The sequence below is a fragment of the Camelina sativa genome, chromosome 9 (assembly GCF_000633955.1).
Source record: "Camelina sativa cultivar DH55 chromosome 9, Cs, whole genome shotgun sequence".
Lineage (NCBI taxonomy): Eukaryota > Viridiplantae > Streptophyta > Magnoliopsida > Brassicales > Brassicaceae > Camelina > Camelina sativa.
The window spans coordinates 37,333,598-37,350,280 of record NC_025693.1 but is presented as its reverse complement, the minus strand read 5'-3'; the positions used below and the strand labels follow the sequence as shown (position 1 = coordinate 37,350,280).

The following is a 16,683-nucleotide window of genomic DNA, read 5'->3' as shown; positions in this document are numbered from 1 at the left end:
GTGTCTCGTCCACAATATTTAATCACTTCTTGAGTTTGCTTCTTCTGTCGCTCTCAGAGACACACACCGTGACAAAACCTGATCACCGGAAAGAAACAAAGCTCTGTTTTCAGACGACCGAATCTACTCACCGGAGAATGTTACGTCAGCTTCCACAAACAATTACGGCGGACGCCACGCCGGATTGGCTTCCCGTCGGTTGGATTGTTCACTCTACAGTTCTAAGACGCGGTCGCCACACTAAGGTATACTACTACTTAGTACTTTTTACTCTCTAAATTTTGAGAAAAACCCCATCTCAAATTTTGTAAATTTACGAAACATTCAACACCAATTTGAGAACTTTTATGAAAATTTCTTCATTAAATTGAGTAAAAACCCAATCTTTAATTGAGAAAATTTAGGAAAAATTCGACCTTTAATTGTAGATGTAATTGGTTTGTATGCATGGTGATGGAAATTTTATACAATTGATTTTGTAGACATACACGCAACTGAGAACAGGGAAAAAGTTGTCTACCAAGGATCAAGTTCTTGATTACATTCAAATGGAGAAGATTCGAGAGAAACGAGAATCCGGAATCGAGAAGAAGAAAGCAACTGTATGTATGATGAGTTCTTTACCCCAAAGATTCATGTTCTTGAGTACACACTTACAAGTTCTTTGGGTGCGTTTATATAATGTTTCTTTTTCTCTTGTTTCAGTTAAAAGCCTTGCAAGACATAGAGACCGCAATGGAAAGGCCTTGGTGGCTTCGGGATGAAAGGCAAGCTGAGTGGAGGATTGGTGGTTCTGTTGGTGGAGTCCCATACAAGGAGGTATAACTGAGATTAATCATTTTGTGCAGTTGTTTGTTACTGAGAGTGAAAGATTTGTTCTTTTTTTGTGTGTGTGTGTGTAGATGAATGTGAATGCATCAAATGATTTTAAAACCCATTTAAAGGAGACAGTGCCATTGGATGAGAACATTGTGGTATCTGAAGACTCATCAGGTGAAGAATACGAAGCCGGGTGTAATGAAATCGTAAGATGCATGATTTTATTTGAAAGTATAGAATCTTGTAATAGAGGTTGTAGTAGCTGGTTTGATATCTTTGTTTTTTTAATGTTTTACAAGACGTATGTAATTGATGAGGATGAAGAAGATTTGTCAGAGGGTGAATATGTCGAAGATGTGGAGAACTGCTCCAACATATCCTCTGCCCCTGTAAGTGAATTTTTTCTCAGGTTTGTTATGTTTCTTCTGGAACATGTATTGATGGGAGTTTTGTGTTTTATTTTATCGGTAGCTACGGACACAGCCAGAAAGAATGAAGAAGTTGGAGTCTCGAGCAAAAACGCAGTGTGTGTTTGAAGGTAAGTAGAGAAAACGAACCAAAGAGTAGTAATACAGAGATGCTTGTTGGTTAGTGAAAACAGATAGTTTTTGTTTGTGCAGATGAGGATTTGAGTAGTGACAGTGACAACAAACTTCCAGAAGCTGAAACCTCGAAAGAAGAAAATGGTGTGGGAGAGACTGGATCATTAACTGTTGAAATCAACCTGGACTTTGAACCTGCAAGTGATAGTTTGGTAGAGAATAAAAGTGGGATCGAAGGAATAGGAACAAGAAACATTGAGATCATTGACCTAGAGAGTGACTTGATTCACATATGTGACTCATCAAAGGTTGTTGAAGTGACTCAGGAATCAGGAGATACAAGCGAGGAGCCTCTTCAAGCTCAAGCTGCGCATGAACCAGGAGATACCAGTGAAGAACCTCTTAAAGCTCAAGCTGCGGAGAAATCAGGAGACAAGGGTGAAGAGACTCTGAAAGCTCAAGCTGCGTGGGAAGAACCTGTTGATGAGTGGAGAAGTTCGGTCTTCTTTCCTTACAGAGAAGCTCCTTCACATTCTGTGCTTGTTTTTGACGATTCTAATGCTAGATCATCTGTAGAAGATCTTAGCAACACCGTTGAGCTTGGTTCAATCCTGCAAGAAAAGAACATCAGTGGCTCTGAAAAGCGGAAGAAGAATACGGAAACATGTTCATCTAAGAAGAACATAAAGAAGATTGGCATTGAAGCACCAACCAAAAAACTTCAGAGAGGCAAAACACCACCAAGCAAACCGCATGGCAAGAAGAACATGGACAAAAAACCTGATGATTGGCCTGCACCATGCCCAAACTTCCCATTTGAACCACTCACAAGATCATTTCAAGTAGAGGATGACTCGGTAATCCGCAGGTACTTGGAGCAACAGTTTGCAGCTCCAGGAAGTGCTATGATTTCGGATTTCGGATTGCCTAACTTCTCCGACAGCCAAATCTCACTGAATGAAGAACCTGCATCCAAGAAAAAGAAGTCTCCTGACCCTCCTCCATGTGTACAGGTCGTAAATTCAAGCTTACCTAGTTGCAGTTCCATAGGTACTACTAGTATGCTACAAATAGTCGCAGGAAACTAATTATAGAGAGACACTGAGACTGAAAAAATGTAAGAAAAATTAGTAAGATGTGTATGCATATATATGTACCTACCTAAAATGAATTGACGTTTATTATGTGATATCCTATCTTTAAGTTTTTAAATTTTACACCGTCAGTAATTATAACATTTTGTATTTTATAAGATAGTCATAATTAATAAGTGATCTTAAAATTTATTTAGGGATTACTTTAGTAGTTATTCTGCAATGCATGCGTTCAGCATGAAAATCATATCTAAAACAAATCAAATCATAAATGTACGATACTAAATTTATACGGACTATTTATTAATTTCTTAGCATGGGGTCAATCTTATGTGATGAGCTCCAACATATTTAAACTCACTCCCAAGCTTTTCATAATCCTAAAAACGTTTCACAGCTAATATAATAAATTAGTTCGAATGGAGAAAAATCTCAGTTTGGAACTAGGTTTAATCCCTCCTCGTCCGTGGATGATAAGGAAGACGCTAGCCCTGGAAGATGTCGATTATTGTTATCTGCCAAGTTGAGAAGATATGAATTCTCATATAATTCAGAACATGGGATATGATATAGGTGATAAAAGATTGGAACGCGGCGTTTCTGTGGCGGTCGAAGATGTGGGTCAGTCATAAAACTTACAAAATGACACTATATGGTTATGGTGATTATCGTCTCTCAGGGGGATGGTCAAACTTTGTGAAAGGAAAAGGCCTCAAACCAGGTGATGAAATTGGGATTTGTTGGGATGCAAGTTCTAGAAAATTAAAATTCCATGTACTAAAATGTTGCGAGTCTTATCTAGTGGCTTGTTCCGAGCTTTATGTTTTTATATTTATTCGAATTCAAGTTCTAGAACATGTTCTATAGTTGGTTATAAATAGGGTCTATATGTGATGATAATGTGTGATATTATCATAGTCTAATAATAATTTATTCGAGAGCGACTCGATAAAGAGGCTCTTTGAAGGATATTTGATTTTGGTCTTCATACTTCAATGACGATATAATTAATTAAAAAAAAAAACTCTTCCATACTAATTTTGGTCTTCCATACTCTCATTTACTTACGCTCCATGATTCCCTTGCTGCTAAAGTTTTTTAAAGAAAGTATTAAAAGAGTGTCTCAACGGCTAGATTTCTGGTTAAGTAAAGGAACATTACCGTTGGTCCGCACATTATTTTTATTTAGTGTTTGTGCTATTTTTTGGATAATAAAACTTTTGTGGTAATTTGGTAAAAAAAAAAAAAACTGAAAGTGTTATATTTGGAAAAAGAATAACTTAAAAATGTGGTGTTTTGAGGAATTATATTCCTCTAATTTAAAACTAGCTAGTGGATTGTGAGAACTAAATGTGTAAGCTTAAAACTATAGACATAGATCATAAACGTAAAAGACGGCTTTTGTGTTCATAATTGATGTGGTTGACGAATTTGTGCGTGTTAACTATTGAAAAATTATCCGTTTTGTTTCAAAAAAAAATTATCCTTTATAAGATAGCAGAAAGAAGGACATTTATCTTTTGGTTGTTTTTTCCTTCAAAAACAAAATTATGTTTAAAAGATAGCATATACATATTATTTGACGTCATTGCTTAATTAAGTAAAGTATAGCTTCTCTAATAATCGTGTATACAGTAATTATGATGCTCCTATGTAAAAAGTATGAAATTTAAAATGAGTTTTGGATACATAATACGTTACGTTGGGTTCAATTTGCTGGTAAATTTCCCTAAGCAGACCGGTTAGGATAATAAATGGAAAACAGAGGGACCTTGTCAGAGCGGGAAGCGAATAGGATGAAGGAGAAAAATGAGTCTATAAGGAACAAAAAAACAGTGGGCTGGTCATTATTTTGTGTGAGGCATATATATGATATTTAATAGTAAATTATAATGTTAAAATATAACTTGCATTTCCAACATATTTTAAGATTTAAAATCGAAAAATAAGCCAAAATATTATGTAAGTATCATTTCTATTGGTTATAATTTTATTTTATTACATGTATTAGATATATAGTTAATTTAGTAATTGAAGAAAAGAAATTTAATTGTTAGGAAATACAGTTACAAAGCTAAAACTCACTATAAAATATAAATATCTACACACACAAATTTAAACTCCAAAATAATAAAATAACTACAAAAGAGATAACATTATTTAATGTTACTAATTTTAATATTATTTTTAATTAAGATATGACTACTTTGCAGTAAAATTAAATTTATTAAAAGTTTAATTGGGAAAAAAAAATAGAACTAAAAATGCCCATGGCAATATGTAGACGGATGGAATCAAACCGTGACTGAAAATGTAACAGTGGGTGTTAAGTGACCAACTGAGCTAAAGAATTCATTATATATAGTAATATGGGGCAGGTGCACGACCTTCTTCTGCTATAGATTCAAATCTTCAATGTTTGCTTGACTGGTTTTCTAGGGTTTCTCTCGGCGGCAGCAAAGGTTAGTTTTTCTATGGTAGATCCAAATTTTTTGTTCTTTGTTTCTCTTCTTTGTTTTTCGTTCTCATGTGACCCATTGGTAACTCAATTCTCAAACTGGGGCCTTGCAAAGGCAAAGATTATATGCGACCTCAAAGAAAACATCCGAGCTACAACAACCGTGTATCATACAACTGTAAGTAATTACATGTTGAATCCAATCCAAAAATCCAAAAATAATCCAATCAATATTAATATCATAATTTCATGATATTGTATTATACATACGATTATAAATATATGATATCATACTTTATAGTATTATACATACGATTGATCAATATTAGTTTACTAGACTATAAATCAATATTATATTAAAATATTGGTCTCGACCTTATTAATTTATAGAGGTTTTACTGTATAATAATACTATATAAGATGCTGAAAACATATTACATATATAATTATATATAACTAGAAAACGAAATCGGAATTTAATTTTTTGCGCATGGGTTATTATCTAATCAACTACTATATATACAAAAACAACTAATGAAAAATAAAATATGTAACTTTTAAAATATATATATAAGTTCTATATATATATATATATGTACCTTTTAAAATATGTACCTTTTAAAAAATATATATATATATATATATATATATATATATGTATCACATATTTGCAATCCAGTGAAAGCCTAAAATGATGAATTGTGTTTACATGTCTTTCTATCTAAGATTTATTACAACTTCTTTGGCATATGTGTTTTATAATCTAAACATTAGGTAGTTGCAATTATTTTTTATTTTTATTTATTGGTTATGATGTCAAATATTAATCAAATTGACTGACTATACAATACACATACATAAAAATATATCGAATTTTAATACTGTAATTTATTTTCTACTATGTTCTGCTTATGTTTTGCTCAATTTTTGCCCAAATTTTCTTTCCATCTTAAATTAGAATGAATCAAATATGACATAAATGCAAAATCATGTTAATGCAATATTGTTTGGAAAATATTTGATCAGATGTAATATGCTTATTACTTTTATGTAGTCTCGTCAATATGATTTCTTGTTAATATATATATGACTTTTTAAATTAAAATCATGTTAATTAAATATATATCAAGTCACATATATTATATTATGTATTTTTACAAGCTCTAGTTTCTTTTTATCAAACTCTATTACTGAATAGACATATGGATACCAAATATTGTTGTTCTTTAATTACTACATATAATAAGATATGAAAACAATACTTTTAACATTTTTAAGAGTAAATTAAAAAGAATTAATAGAAATTAACGGAAGACTAGTATGGTGTGGAATGCGAAATTACCAAGGACTAATCTGGTGTGGAATCTTAGAAATATGGAAAAACTCAGTCTCCTACAGCTGGTTTGTATTTTTGAACTAGATGTTAAGATAGTGGAGGATGTCGTCAGAACCAGCTGCTTTCCCAACCTCACCACTGTTACCAAATCGGAAGTACGTTGCACAAAAGATTTGGGCTGGGTAGTCTATGCAATAGCCTTGCAACTCTTGACATTCGAGATTCAAGTTTTAAAGAGGTGATAACCAGAGAGCAATTAATCAGTGCATATGCAGAAGACATGATTCTGTTTGGGAAGCTTAAGACATTGAAATTGCACTTCCTACATAACCTTCAAAGCATATGCCAAAGTGGCTCTCGAGTTTCCTTTCCTAACAAAGTTGTCCATTCATTCGTGTCCAAAGCTGAAACGGTTTCCATTAAATTCGAAGAGTGTTGCAGACTTGGAAGGATTAGTCCTAAAGCATTCACCCAAGGTATGGATATAAGATATTGAATGTGAGGATGAAGCCTCTAAGCAACCTTTCTCATCTTCATGCATTGGAAGGGTATTTAATCTGCTCCTCCTCGTCCAATTTGTCTATCTTTTCCTAGTTATATATTCATAGGGTTTTTCACCAATATTTTTTCCTCTAGTATGATTGTTTTAGGATTCTCCGACATATACATGATCACTACTGGAATGCAAAGGATCTGTTTGCTAGAAAATTGGAGGCTTGACAATTATCTTTTCTTATCTATATTTTATTTTGTGATTTGTGCCTTTGTTTGGTAAGAAACTTTTCATTGTTAGCTTGGTTAGTCAGGCTTGTAAAAGTTTACCTCAAAACACTTTCCGATGTGCTTTACAGTTTCTGTGTTTATTCCCTGGGACTACTCTTGATTGCCTCAGCCCGCAGTTTGTGTGCTTTTTAGAGTTTTGTGTGTTTCTACTTTCTACTTCCCATGGCCGCTCTTTCCTACTCAGAGTTTTGGGATTTCCCTTCTTTGTGAATTAACCAAAAACAAACAGAATCATAAATTTTCATGTGCGTGTGGGAATTTACACAAGTGAAGTTTTCAACTGTGTACTAGGCTACTAGCATGAAAGCACCATGAAGATCTCAGAATCACATTCCTGGTGAAGCAAAGACAGATGATCCACAAAATCACAAACCGTTGATCACTTCTTGTTTTGGCACAGATTGAGTGAACACTGTTCATCTCTTGAGTCTAAAAAACTTCAGCAGCTGTTGCCAAAGTGAATGAACTTTAGAAGATGCACCAGACACAATCTGAATCCCCTTGAATGTTTTTTTCTTTCTTTTTTCTGCTGTCAAGCAGTTTGAAATCCTAGCGGTTATGTCATTTTCTAGAAACTACTTATTAGCTACTTGTAGATATACCTGTTTACCATGATGGATGCACTTCTTTGCCGTGAAAAACCTCTTAAGACAGTCCCTACAATACCCACATTTCAAAATCCTTCGTATCAAGCCACATTTGAATATCCGATCCGTTTCAAAAATCTCAAAAGCTGCGACTCACTCATCTCTATATTCCTGCTATTCTTACCTATATATCCCTGAAACAATATGCTCCAGCTGCTACCTTTTGAGAATTCCCATGACCACTAGACTTTGATGACTCTCTCTCTTCCTTTTTCTTGTGGAACCTTTCAATATTACACAAATTGACCATAATATAACATATCTCATTTCAACAGTAACATAAACAAACACGACAAAATGTCAAATGATTTAAATTAACAAGTGCAAGTGGAACATCAGAATCGAAATCAATCAAGCAAGAAGCAAAATGACACTGAATCTTCCATTTTTTTCATTCCTCCTTCAACTGATGATCCTGCAAAACAAACACACTTAACTTATCAGAGAGCGTTAATATGGAATCTGTATCTTAATTTTGACTTCTAAATTCAGTAGCTCTGTAGAAAAAGTCACCCATCTTACACAATCCGTTTTTACAATAGTTCCGTAAGTAACCTCGTCAGGTTGATGACCTTCTTCAACCATCCGATAAAGCAGATCCATCGCTTCGAGAACTCGACCCTCCATACAAAGAGACCGTTCATGAGTGTGCTGAAGGTCACGACATCGGGTGTTGTTAGTCCAGTTTCAACCATATGATCAAACAAAACTACAGCTTCAGAGAACCTGTCTTGGAGACATAACCCGTGGAGCAGCGTGTTAAACGTAACTAACATTAGGCTGGAAACCAAGTTTAGTGATCTTTCCAAACGTAGACAAAGCAAAGGGGCAACTTATGACAGCTGCAATAACATTTCATCAGAATATTGAAGCTGTATATATTAATTAAATGGAATCTTCTGATAGAGAGAAATCGCAACATCGGGTCGTTCCATCTTCACGACCACACCAATTACTTTATTGAAATCAATTGGGGAAGGAAAGGGATGAGATCGAACCATTTCATCGAACAGACCAATAGCATCATCTAAGGTTTTGATATAATGAGACCCACTCCTCAATTTCAAGCTCTCTCCTCCAAATGTTCCTCCGCTCAAACAAGGCTTACCTTTTTCAACCTTGATTCCTTTCTTCGGGACGCGACGATTACACAACCTCGTACTGAACAATCTCGCAGAAGCAATAAAAGAAGCTTCCGATCTACAAACCCTAGCCAACATTTTCGCCTGATTTCGTTCTTTCTCGATCGAAAGAATCTCAAAAACGACGACGATCGCTTCGCTTCAATTGGAAATTGGCACAATCACCGGTTTAATTTAATTGGGTTGGTTCGTTGACCGGTTTAGATGAAACTCATCGTTGACTCAGGAAACAACCACAGAGAAAACAAACAAACAATACCAAAAAAACAAGTTCTTGCTTGACAAGAAGAAGAAGAAGAAGAAGAAGAAGAAGAATCAAAATCCCACAAGTTTTTTGAATCATTAAAAACAATCCGAACACAAAGAACATAAAACAACAACAACTTAACATATATCATTTTCCCAAGATTAAAAATCAAAAACAGAAGTAACACACACAACATTGGTTTCTTCTCTTCTCTTAGTATGATGCTTCAGAGTTTTTCCAACCTCCATAGGACTCCTCTTCAATACCCCTGCTTCGGTTTTCCTAACAAAACACCACCATCACAAGATGTCAAGAACACATATTTCTCTTCAGATTCAACTAGTTAACATTGTAAAAACCAAATCAAGAACGATGAAAGATGATTTTTTTTATACCGAGGGCTTGAAGGAAAGAGCAACCCAAATCTCGCCTTTGAACTCTTCATCTTTCACCACATTGTATGCAGTTGGTGGGATCTCTCCTTCCAAGAATACTGGCTCCAATGGGATACTGCATTTTCTCAATACATACATAAAATCTCCTTATCATTAGGTTCTCACAAATCTATGTACCTATAAAAACACCAATTCCATTAAGCAAAACTAAAAATTTTGAGGAGCTTACGTTGCTTCACCAACAGCATCATCCTCTGTACCGACATCTTTGTCAAAGATTTTTGCTTTTAACTCTGTTGTTCCTTCAGAAACAGTGAAGATAAATGTCTCATTCCATTCTGGAGTTGTCCCCATTCCTGCAAAAAAAAATCAATTTTTTTTTTTCTTCTCAAATCTTGAAACACACATAAAGAGATCCATTGATCTTGATTGAAAAACGTACCTGTTGCAACACTGCTCTTCTGATCTTGAGTCCGACAAGTGAGTTGCACATAAGGATCCATGTTATCTGTTCACAAACCAAACAATAAGTCAACAACTATGCAAATCGATTTCACAATTAGACTAGATGATCATTAGAATAAAATGATTCCGGATTAGCAAAAGATCTTTGAAATATAAATCGAAAGCCTAATCATTAAAATGAAATCACATGTTTGTACACACAGATCTTTCCAAGTCAGCAAAATCTAATTGGCACCACTATTCGAAATTGTGAATCTTTTGATCCTAAAGACGAAACATTTAAACACGTACGTGTATACATTGACAGATTCAACACATTTGAGACAGAACCCATCAAACAAAACTCAAAAGGGTTCTACTAAGAATTTCTGAAAAAAAATAATAATTAGATTTTGACGAAAGGAGGGAGGCTTACTCAAAAAATCAGCGTCCTCGAGACCTTTGGCGCTGACAAGAACGACTTCAAGAGTTCCATGAGGCATTTTTTTTTGTTTTTCTTTTGTGATCCTTTTGTTTTTTTCTCAGAGAAAATGTGAAGATTCAGATCCCAAGAGAGAGAGAGAGAGAGATGCGAGGAGGCTTTTGTCTGATTTGTAATAAGATCGTTTTCACCACGACAATATGAATATATATATATATATATATATTGGGAATTTAGAACGTGGCTGTAGCGCGTGGGAGCGTGTAACTAACGCTCTTTTTTCCTTAATTAGAGTAATTGAAAATTAGTTGTGCTTTGTTGAAAAAAAAGATTAATTAGATGATTAAAAATTCGGGTCAAACTTGAATATTTTCAAAATTATGACATTGTTAAACCAGTCTTATAGATGTTGTTATCTTATTTACTGCTACTACTACACACATTAAGGAATTGTGATTTTCTTTACTAATGGGAAATTACATGTTAATCTCTTTTAATTGATTTATTAAGATTGTTTTCCTCTTCTAGCAATATTTTTATATGTTTTTCATTAATACTGTTAATCACAATATAATAATAATAATAATAAATCCTATGGTATTAAATATTTATTCATAAAGGAAAAGCAGTATGACTTTGCTGCTATGCTAATCTAATCATTATGACATAATCTTTTAAAATGGGACATTACCTTTATTGCAATGAAAATAATAAATGTGAAAAAGAAAAAAACTTTACAAATTGTTCAACTAGTTTTTGTCTTTTTCAATTCTTAATTTTCATAAATTGATTGATTTCTTTCTAATAAGAATAAATGGATATAAAGTAAAACTAAAAATATATTCTGAGAAAGAAATTATGTGTAAATGTATTTATTATTAGAAATTAAAAATATAATAATAATAATATTATTATAATAGTCAATGTTTTTCATTAAAGTCTTCAAAATAATTTTTAGCTACAAAAAATCTTTTATTTGTTCACTTTTTCTACCGGATTAGTTGAATTGAATCTAACACTTGCCATCTTCTTGATATGTATACAATATTTTGTTTTTTTGTCAACCATCTTCTTTATAATATAATTAAATTAAATATTTGACCCCAAAATATGAAATAAATTATACGTTTGTATCTTTAGGATTAGGACAAACAAGCTTCTGAATAATGATGTACGCTAAAGTAAATTGGGGGAATAAACATAGCATATATCTTCTAATTGAATACTATATATTCGTTGATAGTAATTAGAGCTATACAAACAACAAATTGACGCATGGCGATGAAAAGAGATTAACAATAAGCTGATGTCTTATTGGCGTAATATGATTTGTAAACATAAAATCACTGATAGAATGGTTTAAAATAGCATAAAGTAGTAGTTTTTGTGCTTCGAACCAACATCAATAAAGCCATACCTTAAAATCAATCTGCAGAAAAAAAATCAATATCCATGAAACAAAACCGAGACGTTAGAATTAAAAACAAAAAAAAAAAAAACTCTGTTCACAAAACAGAGCTAATCAAATTAATATTTTGTCTCTTCATGTTTGTTGTAGGATCTTTATCACTTTTGACAACAAACATAAGTTGAATACTTTTACAGTTCTACTAAACGACAGACCTAATTACGTTCCAATAACCGAAACCTTTATTCTCACATATGCGTTTCTTGCACAAAAAGCAATCAGTCTAGACACTTCTTTAGGTAAAAGAGAAGAACAACAATTCATGAATCCACACAAGTAAATATTACCTTCAAGTTCACTGATAGTAATGGACTGGATCATCAATATGCCTCTTGAAATAAGCAGCAAGCTTATCAAGATCCCCAAACATTCTTTTCCTGAACTTGAATCCCTTTGGGTATAAACCAATGTACTCGTGGTGTGGATTTGCGGATCGTATATAAGACAGTATGAAGCTCCCTGGATGTTCATGCGATACACTGAAACCGTAGACAACCATTTTCGGATTTTCACCCTTCTGAACCCGAAGAATATCATCTATTTCCGACTTTGTCCCAGTCTGAAATTTACGGTAGTTGATCATTGTCATAAGATGAGTTACCAAAGGATCAACATACCTATCCATTACCTGAAAACTTTTAAAACGTATAAGTATTTTCACTTATATATCAAAACTGAAATTTATAAGAAGAGTATAATAAAGACGAACCTCATCTAGATCCTCGAAGGTTTCATTCCCAATTTTCAATGTTTTACCAATACGTTGTAAGCTCACTATGTCCTTGCCCTCCTTGTCACCTTCGATTATCTCCTTGTTAGCATACACGTTATCAAAAATCTTGATCATCAAAGTCAGATGATTCAGTCCTCGTGAGCTTGGACGAACAATGCTTTCTCCAATATTCTTATCAGACAAATACTCTGCTGCTTGCTCAGCGGTGATGTTCTGAAACTGAGGATGAACAATCATCCGAGACTTAAACTGTATCTTTTCTTTAGAAACTTTCTCTTTCTCTACTAGGACATTGTTCGGTTCCTCCTCGTGGTAATACTCATCGACATCCTCGAGATTCCTGTTCTTTCTCATTTCGCTTTCTTTGCAGACGAGGAGCACACGATACCTATTCTTTTGAATTGATCTGATCTTGCAAGTAACTATATCGCCTTCACACAGTTTGTTCGTCAAGTCAACAATATCTCTACCATTATCTGAGTAATCTTCCTTCAATAGAATCCCAGGTAATCGACAATCTAATGCACATATGGCTTTACCACTAGTCACTTTCTGAACAGTGGCCTGCACAATTCTCCCTTCACTAATAGTTTCTTTTGTTTCACCCGACAACAAATAAAACACTTCATCTACATCAACCTCTTTAAACGGACTCCGCCAATCCTGAAAACCACAGCTTAGTTCTCTCATGATAAGACTATAAGTTTCCTTCTTATTCTCTTGGTTCTTGCTTCTCAAATACTCATCAAGAACGATTCTTCTCACAGAAGCTGGCTGATCTCTCACATGCTCTATCGCCATCTCTATCGCATCATCCTCACCACGTCTTACGATACCATCATGAGCATAAACATCTTTCGCCAATTCCTGCGCAGGACCGTATGACTCTGGATGTATTCTAGTATCATCCAACAGATCAATAAACTGGCTGCTATTACGAGCTGATCCGCTCCTACGAATCCTCAAGAAACCAGCTGCATTTACAAATACTTTTTTACCAACCCCATGATTTATCAGTTCCTTTCGGACAAATACTGAACCAGCTCTAACAAGAGACTTCTGCAAAGATGAAGCTTTCCTAGGGCCAAACCCTGAAACAAACTGTAAAGGAGAAAAAAGCCATTCATGGCTCGCAGCCAGATTAATGTCGATTCCAACTTGATTCGTTATGTCAACCATAACTTGTTCAACCATCTCATACTTCTCATCTGGATCAAGAAAGTCCTGCAAAGAATGAAGCTTCCAAGACAAAATATCTTTACATGGGCCGCATAAAGTTGAGATCATTGCTAATGGATTCTGGAGATAACGTCCAAGAGCAACTGCACGTTTCACAATCCCTGGCTGTTGAGGTAGTTCTTCACTTGAGATTCTAGAGTTTTCGTATAGCCTAGGAAGAGACTCATCCGCATAAACCACTAAAATATTACGAAACCCGTCGTTAATTACATCAGACGCTAGTTCTTCCACGATTTCGAATATTACGTCATAAATCTTATCCTTCAGACGTAAACAACTCATATTTACAGCTCCTAAAGCCACAACATCCGGTTGATGTTCTGTTATAAACTTTGAAAGACGATCTTGCTCCTTCTTTTTACGTTGTTGGTCATTTACATCTGGAAGTCGCAATGCCAAGGATCCCGCGTAAAGCACATCAAGAAGCTCTCCCGATGAATCCAGCATCACAAATGTAGTCTCTGGATTTCCAGGTCCCCAACAACACGCCAAGACCCTTGGCACAGCTTCCTTATCATTCCTTTGGTATGGCCCTGAAGACACTTTGTTCCATAAAACCTGTCCATACTCCGAAAGCAACCGAGTCTTAGCTCTGCTAGTTAGCAAGGATCTTGCTTCTTTCTCCATCGACGGCAAAAGAAAACCGTGAACCGCATCTTCCAATATCAGTTTCCTCTGCTCATTCCAGATTTGAGCATACTTACTGACACCAACACTTAGATAGTGTTCATTGCATTCACTAATGATCCTATTCATATGATTCTCTGGGAGCTTGAAAGTTACTTGAAGAAGCTTCTCCTCTTCTGCTTTCTGAATGAGAAGCCATTGTACACCTTCAAACTTCCTCAAAGGCTTTTCTCGTAACCACTTAACCGCAGAGAACCGATGGAAAGAATCTATAACCACATTCCCATCTGGTGTTGGACTTGTTGAGACTACTGCATTCTCCATATAAATCCCTCGAACATACTTTTTGATCAATACCTCACAGCTTATCTCGATCGCAGCCACATGTCTTGCGCCTTTAAGAACAGCTTGAGGATCTTCAAACATTGCACACACATAATTCAATGCCATATCCTCTGGTGTTTCCTTTGCATCTTCAAGATCATCAACAAGAACTTTCTCAAGAGACAACGCGAGTCCCAACTGCTCAGCGCTATAACCAAACTTTTGTTTGCAAATTCCCGGATCCCAAATTTGCTGCAGATGTTATATTGTGATTTCCTATTAGGCCTCTTGTACTGTCCTTCTTCATCGATCTCACGATGAGGAAAATGCAAGTTGAACTTTGAGTCTACATCATCCACTTCTCTCTCTGTATCAGCCGCTTCAAGGGACTTGATAACCGATTCAAAAAGACTCTTATTCAGATCAGACCTGCAGGTTTCTTCTTCAAAACGTTTTGTATAGTAACCAAACAAAGCCATTTTTCGTTTCCGCAGAAGAAGCCACTTTCTATCCAAATCTTGAATCATCCACAAGACTTTATGCCACTTGGTCTCAAGCTTCTTATCAACATGATCATCACCATCATCAGAACAGTCCAATAAACTCCGACACTGATCCTTCCGGTACATAGCTATAAACGGTATCTCCAGCTTCTGCACATGATACAGCTCCAAAAATCTAACAATGTCATCTTTGTTAACCAAACAACACGGACCTCGTTCTTGAACCAACCGAGCATAAATCCAATGACTCTCTTCTTCAATGCTACTTTCATCCACATGAGCAACTCCAAAGGCTTCTTCAGATATCTGCATTCTCTCAGGAACATCAAGCTTCCTAATTTCATCATCTCTCTCTGTCATATACTTCTCACAGAGAACCATTGGTTCAAACTCATCTTCTATCTTTCTTTCTATCTTTTCGTTATACGCCAAATCCTTTCTCCTAAGTTTCAACAGTTCTTCAGGATCACCAAACAAATCATTAGCGTACCGTAAAGCGTTCGAGTCAGCTCCTTGCTTAATCTTCCATATTCCACGAGCACCATGACTATCTTCATCTACAATGAAGTGACTCAAATCATCATCATCATCATCGTTGATGTTATACTCTTCCTCTGTAGATTTCTTCAAACGTTTATACTTTTTTCTTTGGAAACTGACGTTGTTGTCTTCTAGAAGAAGGTAATCATCTTCGTGAAGGCTAAAGTCTTGGTCTTTCTTCCTTCTATTTCCACTCTTTTTCTCAGTACATGGCCTCTCTTCTTCTTCTTCTTCTTCTTCTTCGTCTTCTCCATCATCGGAACTATCAACTAAAAACCCATCTCCATACTCATACTGATCATCTTCATCATCATCTTCTTCATCATCGTTTTCAAGGTTTTTGACTTGATCGTCATCAATCTGTGGCTCTGTATCAAAAAAACAGAGACGAATCTTCAGGAAAATAATAATAAATAACAGAGAATTAGGGATTCAAAAGCAGAGCTTTTTTATGTACCTTCGTTGATCCTTATCATGATTAGGCTAAGAGATTAGCGATGAAGGTGGAGATTAACCCTAAATACTCTGCGATCGTGAAAATGGTAACAATTTGATTCTGAATTTGGGGAAGAAAGAAACAGAGAAGAATAAGGCTTTCACAAAAAGCATAAATTAATTAAGAGACTTACTAAGACCATCAGCACATGGTTTCTTAATATAATGTATTTTAATTAGTTTTGTTTTAATATTATTATAAATTTAAATAAAAAAATCTGAAAAAAAAAGTTAACTAATAATATGCTGACACGGTCCCCTTGTGCAATAGACACACAGTTACGATATACTGTTCGTGCTGTGAAATTTTTTTCTGTCTTAGTTACAATTCTTGTTTTTGTTTTAAGAAGAAAAGGAACATCTAATCATATGAATTTGAGATATTTGATAACGGAAATACTTAAA

At 34.9% G+C, this 16,683-nt stretch overlaps 2 protein-coding genes and 1 pseudogene across 2 annotated transcripts; 1 reads left to right on the top strand and 2 right to left on the bottom strand.

Moving 5' to 3' along the window:
* Window positions 21-2,573, top strand: LOC104714689. Its single transcript, XM_010432124.2, has 7 exons — window positions 21-245; window positions 483-602; window positions 706-819; window positions 903-1,025; window positions 1,119-1,208; window positions 1,291-1,357; window positions 1,440-2,573. The coding sequence occupies exons 1-7, from the start codon at window positions 138-140 to the stop codon at window positions 2,447-2,449; spliced, it is 1,632 nt and encodes a 543-aa protein (XP_010430426.1). The 5' UTR covers window positions 21-137; the 3' UTR covers window positions 2,450-2,573.
* On the bottom strand, window positions 9,129-10,549 carry LOC104714679 (C2 domain-containing protein At1g63220). Its single transcript, XM_010432111.2, has 5 exons — window positions 10,344-10,549; window positions 9,906-9,971; window positions 9,693-9,819; window positions 9,464-9,578; window positions 9,129-9,350 (listed from the first exon to the last, which is right to left on the bottom strand). Exons 1-5 carry the CDS (start codon window positions 10,408-10,410, stop codon window positions 9,282-9,284), a joined length of 444 nt encoding a protein of 147 aa, XP_010430413.1. The 5' UTR covers window positions 10,411-10,549; the 3' UTR covers window positions 9,129-9,281.
* On the bottom strand, window positions 11,630-16,421 carry LOC104714678 (annotated as a pseudogene).